At 44.9% G+C, this 12,623-nt stretch overlaps 1 protein-coding gene across 1 annotated transcript; it reads left to right on the forward strand.

Moving 5' to 3' along the window:
* The first annotated feature begins 1,150 nt into the window (after positions 1-1,150).
* LOC149435864 (uncharacterized) lies at positions 1,151-12,047 on the forward strand. Its single transcript, XM_089662342.1, has 5 exons — positions 1,151-1,175; positions 8,209-8,306; positions 8,396-8,602; positions 8,721-8,862; positions 10,614-12,047. Exons 1-5 carry the CDS (start codon positions 1,151-1,153, stop codon positions 11,438-11,440), a joined length of 1,299 nt encoding a protein of 432 aa, XP_089518468.1. The 3' UTR covers positions 11,441-12,047.
* The last annotated feature ends 576 nt before the right edge of the window (positions 12,048-12,623 follow it).

The raw sequence follows: 12,623 nt of genomic DNA on the forward strand, positions 1-12,623 counted from the left end.
CTCAGTATTTCCCTCCCTCTGACACCAATGATGGAACATATTCTTCATGGCAGGCTGGGGAATGTTTCCTTCCTCCTGAGCACCAATGTAAGGGGCTCTATGCTCCATACTCCTGACCCCGGCACTCCATCATTGTGTTGGCTGCATAGTGTAATGATTGCCCATTGGCTGCCTGTGTAGTGTCATCATTGCCCTTTGTAGGCCATGTATGGTCAGGATGGTCCTTGTCTTGTCTATTTATTGTCAGTGCTGTTTGTTTAGAGGACCATATTACTAGAATTTATCTCCACAATGAGGAGAATGTTCCGGCCCCGGAAGTGGGGGAATGTTCTGCCCCTGAAGGGGTTCATCTGGGTTCCCACACTATATATGTGTGTATCATCATCTGCTGGAGATAAAAGACGTCACAGTGACTATGGAGGAAGAGGATGGATGTGACTACAGAGGAAGAGGACGGACGTGACTATGGAGGAAGAGGACGGACGTGACCGTGGAGGAAGAGGACGGACGTGACCGTGGAGGAAGAGGACGGACGTGACCGTGGAGGAAGAGGACGGACGTGACCGTGGAGGAAGAGGACGGACGTGACCGTGGAGGAAGAGGACGGACGTGACCGTGGACGAAGAGGTTGGACGTGACTATGGAGGAAGAAGACGGACATGACTATGGAGGAAGAGATTGACATGACGATGGAGGAAGAGGACGGACATGACGGGGGGTTACTGGGTGTAAATAGGAAATAACACCTTATTACCTCCTCTGCTGCCACTTCCCCCAATGTCTCCTCTTCTTTGTGCCACATGGAACGTTCTATCTGTACCTGACATCACTTCCTGTCTGTTCCTGACATCACTTCCTTTCTGTAGCTGACATCATTTCCATAGAGACTTCCTGTTTGGGTATAAGTGAGATCACCACCTTGTGGAGCTCAGAGGAACTGCAGCCCTGAGAAATGTCTCATGGTGTGATCCCTTGTGCTGTGTTCAGCATTTTGAATGTTTTCTTGTCATATTTGCCCTTTAACCGCTTCAATTCCGGGCACTTTTACCCCCTTCCTGCCCAGGACAATCTTCAGGTTTCCCTATCCATCATTCAGGAGGTCCAGTCCCCACCATCTGGGGATACAGTATGTATGGTAGGTATATGTGATATGGATATCAGCCGCTATGCACAAGGTAACCAAGTAAAACCTGACAATAAGCAATGTAAATAATAGTGTGCAGCACTAAAATTATTGTAAAAGGTCAAAAAGGTACATAAAAGTGACATAAATATTCACAAATTGATTCTGAAAAATAAACTCATGCGATATAAATAACACCAGACATATAAAAGTTCATAAAGTGACTAAGTGCTCATATATCCTGTACAGTCCTGGAAACGGTGCTGTGCAATCAGTATGGAAGAAATGCGCACTCACCGGAACGCGTAAAATAATGTGCGTTTTGTAATAAATCCTGCTGTCATCTAATGGTCATCTCAGGGCAGGAATAGAGTAAACTCCCTCTTATGGGGGATGGGTCCTGGGACTTTAAGATGATGAATCCGGGTTTTCCAGAGTTCCCCTTAAGGGATGGATGGGTGCAGCTCCCTGGGTGTAATAGAGGCTCCCTCTCTGGGAACTGGGCAGTGGATGTCTGTAAATCAATACTCCCCGGGGGAGTCAAGGCAAACACATCCCATAGTGTAGTAGTATGAATATGTAATGAGATAATAATAGGTATCCAGATAAAAACACATAGGGTGAGTAAGCAAAACAGCATGGACTAACCGGCCAGAGTTAAAGATGGCCGCCGGAGCTCCACATTGCTCCAGCGGAGTGATGTCACGGTGTTATTGGCTCCTTACTTACGCGTTTCGTGCACCCGCAGGTCATCTGAGGGGAACACCAATTATGCCAAGCCGCGGGCCATCAGTTTATATAGACGACTGCACATGTGCATTATACATGTGCCATCTTTGAGAAGACGTAACGTAGTTCGCACGCACGGCTAAGCAGGCGCCATTTTTCCTTAGGTATATTGAAGGATACAAGCTGGAGTGACATATACAAGTGTCAGCAAATACACAGTAAATATTAGATAGTAGTGGGGTCCGGATAGGTCAGTAAGTAGTGATCAGTTGTTGGATCAAAACAAGGCGATATAAGAAAAGGGACAACAATTGTCCTAAATCCAGGCATATACCAAGGGAAGAATGGAAGCTGAGGTGTCATATATGTCAGGGGAAACATCCCATATAAATCATTATAATTCCCAACAATATACTATATAGTCATCAACAATGATATACCACCAGATATAAATATATATATATATACCAAGGGAAGAATGGAAGCTGAGGTGTCATATATGTCAGGGGAAACATACCATAGAAATCATTATAATTCCCAACAATCTACTATATAGTCACTAACAATGATATACCACCAGATATAAATATATATATATACACCAAGGGAAGAATGGAAGCTGAGGTGTCATATATGTCAGGGAAACATCCCATAGAAATCATTATAATTCCCAACAATATACTATATAGTCATCAACAATGATATACCACCAGATATAAATATATATATATATACCAAGGGAAGAATGGAAGCTGAGGTGTCATATATGTCAGGGGAAACATACCATAGAAATCATTATAATTCCCAACAATCTACTATATAGTCACTAACAATGATATACCACCAGATATAAATATATATATATACCAAGGGAAGAATGGAAGCTGAGGTGTCATATATGTCAGGGAAACATACCATATAAATCATTATAATTCCCAACAATATACTATATAGTCATCAACAATGATATACCACCAGATATAAATATATATATATATACCAAGGGAAGAATGGAAGCTGAGGTGTCATATATGTCAGGGAAACATACCATAGAAATCATTATAATTCCCAACAATATACTATATAGTCACTAACAATGATATACCACCAGATATAAATATATATATATATAGTGTGTAAACGTGGGATTATATTATATATTATTATCTGGGAATACAAGTCATTCACACTCTACTGGTAGACAACAAGGTCCCCCAATCAGTCCGTCACCTTCCAGTCTCTGCAGCAGAATACCAGGATGGAGTCTAGGCGACCCCTCCCACTGACTCCGCCCTCTCCATGACTTGGATTCCTTAGTGGAGATGACACCTTGGAAGAGGACTGAACCCCAAATGTCTATCAGACAAACTATGAAGGTCCAAACTCCCTCAGATTCAGAAATGAGATGACATTTCACAGAGGAGAGATTCATTTATACTTTACCAGGTGAGGAGAGCTGTGGTGGATGATAGGACCGCCCCCGAGGATTCCCAATGGCTGCTCCCCATAGAATCTGTTCTGGTATGGAGAGTCTGGATTGGTGGAGAGTGGAGATGAGGATCAGATGAGTGTCTGTGAAGATCCATGTGCTCCGTCCAGTGTCAGTCGCTGTCTGAGAGCCCCTCCCCTTTTATATCCAACATCCCCTTATCTAAGGAAAAGAGGTGTGGCTTAGAGTATTTACCCGCATCTGATTGGCCGACATTTCTGTTGCTGTTCCCTCTCTCCGGAGGTTTCCATTTCCAGAGATGTTTCCTCTGTTAATGATTGGGACACAGACAATGCAATCTTCATACATACATGGAGGCCCTCTGCCATTCAGAGAGGAGATGTTTCTGATCCCCTCCCCCAACACATGATCTCCCTGCCTGCAGATTCAGAGTGAAGGAGAAATCTTCCACACTTATCAGCTGCTCATTGGAGGATCTTTCCCATCCCCCAACCTCCACACAGCCACAATGCCAATGTGAACGGGGTGATCAGGGAGTAATCAGACACATTCATAACACCCTGTGCACACGCCTGCAGCCTATTAGTGCCCATTTCCCTCTCTATGTCTCAGCAGATCTCCTGCAGCCTATTAGCTCCCATTTCCCTCTCTATGTCTCAGCGGATCTCCTGCAGCCTATTAGCACCCATTTCCCTCTCTATGTCTCAGCGGATCTCCTGCAGCCTATTAGCACCCATTTCCCTCTCTATGTCTCAGCGGATCCCCTGCAGCCTATTAGCACCCATTTCCCTTTCTATGTCTCAGCAGATCTGCAGCCTATTAGCTCCCATTTCCCTCTCTATGTCTCAGCGGATCTCCTGCAGCCTATTAGCACCCATTTCCCTCTCTATGTCTCAGCAGATCTCCTGCAGCCTATTAGCACCCATTTCCCTCTCTATGTCTCAGCGGATCCCCTGCAGCCTATTAGCACCCATTTCCCTTTCTATGTCTCAGCAGATCTGCAGCCTATTAGCTCCCATTTCCCTTTCTATGTCTCAGCGGATCTCCTGCAGCCTATTAGCTTCCATTTCCCTTTCTATGTGTCTGTACTCTGTGGGGGTGGGACTTGGGAGAATAAGACTCTGTGGGGGCGGGACTTGGTGAGCAGTACTCTGTGGGGGCCGGACTTGGGAGAATAAGACTCTGTGGGGGCGGGACTTGGTGAGCAGTACTCTGTGGGGGCCGGACTTGGGAGAATAAGACTCTGTGGGGGCGGGACTTGGTGAGCAGTACCCTGTGGGGGCGGGACTTGGTGATCAGTACTCTGTGGGGGCAGGACTTGGTGATCAGTAATCTGGGGGGTGGGATTATGATTAGATTTACTATTCCATTCATTTTCTGCTCATATAAAGATGGAATTCAGATATAAAGACGGGAAGTATGGAGCAGAGAAATGAATAGACCTCCCAGCAATGTTATTACCAGGCTGCAGCTAGGGGGAGCTCTAATGTCACCCCAGCAGAGGGATCCCATCTAGCCCACATTAACCCTCTCACTGCCAGAGCTGGTTTTGCAGTGTGTAGGAGTCTGGGATGCGTTTTGTTGAGGTGGGGGAGGGGTTATGAATGGTTTCCATTCTCACTGTAGAATGTGCTGCAACAAAAGTGACATGAAGGCTCCTCCCACACTGATCCGCGGGACACGTATGACTTTTTGCTGCATTTCCGCCATGTTTTTACCGTGTTTGCATTGCACTTTTTAAAGATCATGTGACTCAAAATCCGCACCAAACCCTCACCGTGGGGGCATTGTTGGTTTGTTCTGCGGTGTTTTCCATTGATTTCAATGGGGGAGGGGCGTTCTTGGAGCGTTTTTTTATCACCCCAAACCTGCACTAAAGATGTGACAAACAGGACTTTGAAAAACGCAGCGGCCCCGCATCGGCTGAGTGTGAAGAGTTCCAGGAATACACGGTCACATGATGTTCTTCTACTAACACAAACCTGGGAGAACACCGGATGGGGTGACAGCAGAGTGACCGATAATGACACACATTGAGCTGCCGATAAAACTTCATTTCCAGAGTCCCCCCACAATACAGGAGGGGGCGCTATGTACTGTGGGGTCTGGGGGAAGGAATCCGGGAGGGAAATGTCATCTGCAGAACATTTCATACTCTGCTCTAGATTTATAAATGTCAGCGACGTGCGATGATTGACACCCCCTTACCCAGATAATGGGGACTTGTAATCTGACAGATTCACACAGGAATTGTTCATTGCTGAAGGAGCCCCGAGAAACCTTTGGAGGACCCTGACTGAGAAAGGCTGGACTAGGCAGTCATGTATTTCTGTCCCCCTTGGTGGGAGTGGAGGTGACCCCTCTATAAGGATCTACAGTCCATACACACCCAGCACAAGGCCGGGGTCACACTACCAGACGCTTCTCAGGGCTGCAGTTCCTCTGAGCTCCACAAGGTGGGGATCTCACTTCTACCCACACAGGAAGTCTCTATGGAAGACAGACAGGAAGTGATGTCAGGGACAGACAGGAAGTGATGTCAGGTACAGACAGGCAGTTTGGTAAGGTGTGAGGCAGGAGGAAGCAGAGAGGAGACTTGGTGGAAGTGGCAGCAGAGAAGGTAATAAGATGTTGTTATTATTATTATACAGGATTTATGGCGCCAACAGTTTGCTCAGCACTTTACAATATAATGGGAGACAATACAGATCAATACAGTTCAATAGAAGAGAGATAGGAGGGCCCTGATCCTGGGAGCTTGCAATCTAGGAGATTTCCTATTTACACCCAGTAACCCCCCATCATGTCCATCCTCTTCCTCCATAGTCATGTCTCTCCTCTTCCTCCATAGTCATGTCCGTCCTCTTCCTCCATAGTCATGTCCGTCCTCTTCCTCCATAGTCATGTCTCTCCTCTTCCTCCATAGTCACTGTGACGTCTTTTATCTCCAGCAGATGATGATACACACATATATAGTGTGGGAACCCAGATGAACCCCTTCAGGGGCAGAACATTCCCCCACTTCCGGGGCCGGAACATTCTCCTCATTGTGGAGAGGTGTCACCTTCTCACCTCTTCAGTCTATACTAATGGATTATACCACTTTTATTAGTTACGGGGGATGGAGAATCCTATGACATCACACTGACCTCACAGCTCCTCCTCCCAATGTCCCTCCATCCAGACTCAGAGAATCCTATGACATCACACTGACCTCACAGCTCCTCCTCCCAATGTCCCTCCATCCAGAGTCAGAGAATCCTATGACATCACACTGACCTCACAGCTCCTCCTCCCCCCGATGTCCCTCCATCCAGAGTCAGAGAGTCCTATGACATCACACTGACCTCACAGCTCCTCCTCCTAATGTCCCTCTAGGAATGACCAATAAAATGATATCATATAGCGAGATCTCCAAACTTTGTAAACAAAGGGCCAGTTTACTGTCTTCAGACTTCAGGGGGTCTGACTGTGGACAGTGATAGTAGAAAACATCCTGGCATCAGTGGGAGTAAACAGTGTCCCATCATTGGTGTCATTGGGGGAATAGTGACCTGTGGTTGATGTCAGTGGAAGGAATAGTGCCCCATCGATGGTATTGGTGGGGGGGTAGTGATCTATTGTTGGTGTAAGAGTCAGAAATGATGCCCCATCATTGGTGTCAATGGGGGGAATAGTGCCCCAGGGGCTAGATAAAGGCAAGCAAAGGGCTGTTTCCGGCCCTCGGCTGCAGTTTCAAGCCGTGTTCATTTTGTTGACTAAACTATTTGAGTCGACTAAAACTAAAATAATTCAGATGACTAAAATGCAATTAAAACTAAAAGACTGACAAATCCTAAATGGAAGTTTGGCATCAAAACTGGTTTGTAGGTAACTGGCATCAGGGACAGGAGAGCTAGAAAAGGACATAAATGAAGATATCTGGGAAAGGATGGAACTGAAGGCTAACACAGTAGAAACAACAAGACTGGATGGCCCCGTGGGGTTACCATGGACACTGTGACATCACCATCACTGACATGTAACATGGAACAGATGGAATTAAAAATGTATTAGACATAAAGGAATGATCTCCTAGATTGTCAGCTCTAACAAGCCGGCCCTCTGCTTCCTCTGCTACCAAATTGTATTGTAACTGTAATGTCTGCCTTCATTTTGTACAGCGCTGAGCACACTGTTGGCGCCATAATAATAATTTATCTCCTTTCTTCTTATTCTATGGTCTTAGGATGTGGGGGACCCTTGGCATCTTCATAAGCAAATCAGAACTGTAGATCCTGCGTTGTGTGTAATGACGTCAGAATTCCTTGACCTGCGTAGTGTGGGGGTCCTGTGGGGGGAATTATACCTCAGCCTGAAGTGGGGCTTTAATAAAATGGAGACCTGAATGGAGAGGTGAGGAGGATTCTGGGAATATCATTTGATGTGACTATTTGTGTTCAGATGTAGAGTTTTCCTCCTGTGAAGTCTGGAGATCATATGACATCACATTGCCTCCACCTCCCTCCCTGATAGAAGAGAGAAAGAAGAAGAAGATTCTAGAAGTCACCAGAGAGATCACTGAGCTGCTGACAGGAGAGGTGAGCGGTGCCGGGAATTCTGGGACATTCTCCAGTAACAGACAAGGGATGTGTCTGGATGGTGACTGTATCATTGTGTGTGTCAGGTTCCTATAAGGTGTCAGGGTGTCACTGTCTATTTCTCCATGGAGGAGTGGGAGTATTTAGAAGGACACAAGGATCTCTACAAGGACGTCATGATGGACAATCAGCCGCCCCTCACATCACCGGGTAAGAGGAGACTTTATTGTAAAGGAGAGAGCAGTACGGAGGATCCACCTAGATCCCCCATCATCTGATAAACACATAGAAACAATGGATTCAGTCAGTGTGTGTGTTTCCTACAGATGGATCCAGTCATGGGAACCCACCAGAGAGATGTCCCCGTCCTCTGTATTCCCGGGATTCCACACAGGAAGGTCACACCATCCCTCACCATCATCAGGTAGATGAGGAACAATCACTGATAGTATCATTAGGATCTGTACATTATCTGCATTGTTACCATTGATGTCATTTTATTATATCTTTCAGAGTGGAAACCTCGGGGATTATAATATTGTTGTTAAGGAAGAATTTAAAGAGGAGGATGAGGAGTATGGAGTGATGGAGGAGTTTTCAGAAGGACACAAGGATATGATGGAGCCACCTAATACCAGGAACCCACCAGAGAGATGTCCCCGTCCTCTGTATTCCCGGGATTCCACACAGGAAGGTCACACCATCCCTCACCATTACAAGGTTGGTGGGATGGAGAATCTAGAATATGGTCTCACAGAAGTGATTGTTTTTTATGTGATATCACAATATTGGAGTTTATGTTTTACAGATGAGCTCTTCTATTATTGTTTTGTTTTAGGTTGAAGATCTGATAGATATAAAAGTTGAGGTGAAATCAGAAGAAGAAGAGGCGTATGTGAGGGATGATCAGCAGTCTATGGAGGAGGATGGAATAACGGGGACATTTATAGAGGAGGACACTCCTACAGAGATCAGCACAGGTGGGTCATGAACACTAAATCCATTCCTCCACCCATACTGCTCACTGATTGGTCCAGAGTAGGGCGGGGACTGGGTGATATCAGCCTGTAATCCCCTGGTCACTTTCCTGAGCTGTGTTCCCCGTCCTGTATTCCTGGATTTCTCTCGGATAATCTTCCTTCTCTGTGCTGCAGACACAATTTATGTCTCTAGACTGGATTTATGGAGGTTCTGGGGTTCAGCTGGCAGCAAAATGTTGATTTTCACCATAGACATTACTAGACCTAAGCACCGGGGGCATGTGATTTGGGTCTTCTGTCCCATGACCGGGTCTAGCAAGATCTCTGACAGAACAATTCTCCCAGAGATACTTACTCTGAGTGCAGTCTCAGGAGATGGGAGGCAGTGGTGTGGGACCTCTGCAACTTGTCTACAGTAAACATTTAATGTTCCACTGAATACCAATATTATGAGACCTGAACCGTACACTGTATAAGTTATATTGTACATTACATACTCCTGACCCCTGCACTATATACTCTATTTTGTACATTCCATACTCCTGACCCCTGCACTATATACTCTATGTTGTACATTACATACTCCTGACCCCTGCACTATATACTCTATGTTGTACATTACATACTCCTGACCCCTGCACTATATACTCTATGTTGTACATTACATACTCCTGACCCCTGCGCTATATACTCTATGTTGTACATTACATACTCCTGACCCCTGCACTCTATACTCTATATTGTACATTACATACTCCTGACCCCTGCACTATATACACTATGTTGTACATTACATACTCCTGACCCCTGCACTATATACTTTCTGTTGTACGTTACATACTCCTGACCCCTGCACTATATACTCTATGCTGTATGTTACATACTCCTGACCCCTGCACTATATACTCTATGTTGTACATTACATACTCCTGACCCCTGCACTATATACTCTATGTTGTACATTACATACTCCTGACTCCTGCACTATATACTCTATGTTGTACATTACATACTCCTGACCCCTGCACTATATACTCTATGCTGTATGTTACATACTCCTGACCCCTGCACTATATACTCTATGTTGTGGATTACATCATTCTAATACCGTACTGTACTGAGTCCTAACTTTTGTATCTTATATAAGTTGTACATTACATTGGCCTTACTTCTTTTGCACTCATTTTCTCCCAGCTGGACATTTTATATCGGATGATGTGATTGGAGCACAGACTTTTACATGGTGATAATAATGTGATAACTTCCTCCAACTTTGGACCCTTAAACAGAAAGTGATAATGGGGGAGGAGTCAATACCCCAATGATGGTGGTCTTCAGGATCAGTCCAGTCTTCATCTTGGTTGTTCTCCCCCCATCCTCACTCTCTGACCTCTGGTGGGGCTCAGCCCCGCTGTTCTTCATGACTAAATCATGGACTAAATAAGGAAGTGCAGAACTTCTTGTGTTGGGAAGATGGCGATGAGTGATAGAGGGGGTGGGGACCCTCGTCCTATAATCCCCTCATCACTGTCCCTCCTATAAAAGACAGTTCTGGTTGTTTCCTCACTCTCTGACTAAGGTCCATGAATAAAGAAATGACCTGGTAGGAGATCAGAGGAGCCATTTCCTAGTTCCCTTGAGGGTGGAATTGTAAGCTCCTCAGAGACCAAGCTGCCTGATGTGGGCGGAGTCCTGGTTTGGGGGAACCAATCAGCTCCTGTCTTGTAATCCTCTTTGTCTTTGTATTTTAGTCCATGGCCGGGAGATGAGGAAAACCTCCGAGGATTGTCTCACTTTGTCTCCAGACTGGAAAGTAGAAAATGAGGACATCACACAGTATAGTCCAGGAGAAAACCCGGCTCCCTCCAATGTCCATCCGGCACCACCCAGTGTAGATGGACCATCGGATTCCTCGTATCCTGAGGAACCTCACACTGTGCGGGACTGGGCCGGCCTTCCAACAGGGAAGAGGTTCTCCTGTCCTGAGTGTGGGAAATGTTTTTCAGTGAAGTTCAGTCTTTCCAGACATCAGAGATCACACACGGGGGAGAAGCCGTATTCCTGTCCTGATTGCAGGAAATGTTTTTCATTGAAGTCCCATCTTTCCACACATCAGAGATCTCACACGGGGGTGATGCCATATTCCTGTTCTGAGTGTGGAAAATGTTTTTCACACATATCCAATCTTTATAAACATCAGAGGTCTCATTTGGGGGAGAAGCCATATTTCTGCCCTGAGTGCGGGAAATGTTTTTCAGTGAAGTCCAGTCTTTCCAGACATCAGAGATCACACACGGGGGAGAAGCCGTATTCCTGTCTTGAGTGCGGGAAATGTTTTTCACGGAAGTCCCATCTCTCCATACATCAGAGATCTCACACGGGGGTGATGCCATATTCCTGTTCTGAGTGTGGAAAATGTTTTTCACAGATATCCAATCTTCACATACATCAGAGATCACACACGGGGGAAAAGCCATATTCCTGTTCTAAGTGTGGGAAAAGTTTTTCACATAGATCCAATCTTTACACACATCAGAGATCTCACAATTGGGAAAAGCCACTTTCCTGTCCTGAGTGAGAGAATTGTTCCTCACTGAAGTCCTGTGTTCCTGTACATCAGGGGTCCCACACAATGCTGGAGGTGTATTAGTGCCTTGAGTGCGGGAAATGTCTTCTAGATGAATGTTGCTGGACATCCCAGCTCTCATGTGAGGAAGAAGCACACCCTGATATACACCTCAGATATACTCCATGGCTGATCTTCATCATGGAAGAAACAGTTCATAAGGAGATCAGAGGTCCACAAAGACATGGATGAAGTGTGGGATCGGGTTGGCTATTGATGGAAGGAAAAGAATAAAAATGGAGTCCTGACCTGTGATTGGCTGAGTACATTTTGTGGTGGGAGATTTCACAAACACTTGGAGGTCTGTTTAAAAATAAATATTTCTACCTCCTGTATACCGGACACTTCCACCCCCTTCCTGCCCAGGCCGACTGGTAACTATCAGCACTCTCACACTTTGAATGACAATTACACAGTCATGCAACATTGTACCCAAATTATATTGTTATCATTTTTTTCACACAAATAGATATTTATTTTGGTGGTATTTAAACACCACTTTTTACCATTTTTTCTTGTTTTTACAAATAAATGGTCTTTCCTTATAAATGTAGACAAAGGTGTATTCTGCGCCATTTCTTGGGTACAATAACCCCAATCAGTGTCTATGATTCAGTGTGTAGGAGAGTTATAGAGTCTACAAACTATGGGATAGATGTCTGAAAATCCATCATGTCTGATGACGGCAGATCTCATTTCTGAGGATCAAAAACACCAGAACGGTACAAATTGTCAGAACTTTATCTGTGAGGAAATAATCCGTATACAATTCATGGAAACAGGCGGGATCTGGAATGAAGGAGATTCCCTACTAATTCTCACAAAGTAACCGACATCCCAGTTCTGTATTTGTGATAATTGGAAGACAAAATAAAACGCAATAATGTGCAAAAATATATATTTATTAATAATATAAATCAGTACAAAATGGGGATGAAATCTAATAGGTGATGATAAATAATAAACAATACAAGATAACAGTACAATGATCTAATCCACAATAATGGGGAGAAATACAAGCCAGCAATTACTGCCAAATATTAATGAATTACATCCAACTGTCTGGAAATGTCGTGTAAGAAATCAGTAACTCAGCAACATGTGACAACAGATATACAAATCCCCCCCGTGATCT

Source organism: Staurois parvus, unplaced genomic scaffold (assembly GCF_062004578.1).
Source record: "Staurois parvus isolate SC_StPar_1 unplaced genomic scaffold, SC_StPar_1.0 ptg001458l, whole genome shotgun sequence".
Taxonomy (NCBI): domain Eukaryota; kingdom Metazoa; phylum Chordata; class Amphibia; order Anura; family Ranidae; genus Staurois; species Staurois parvus.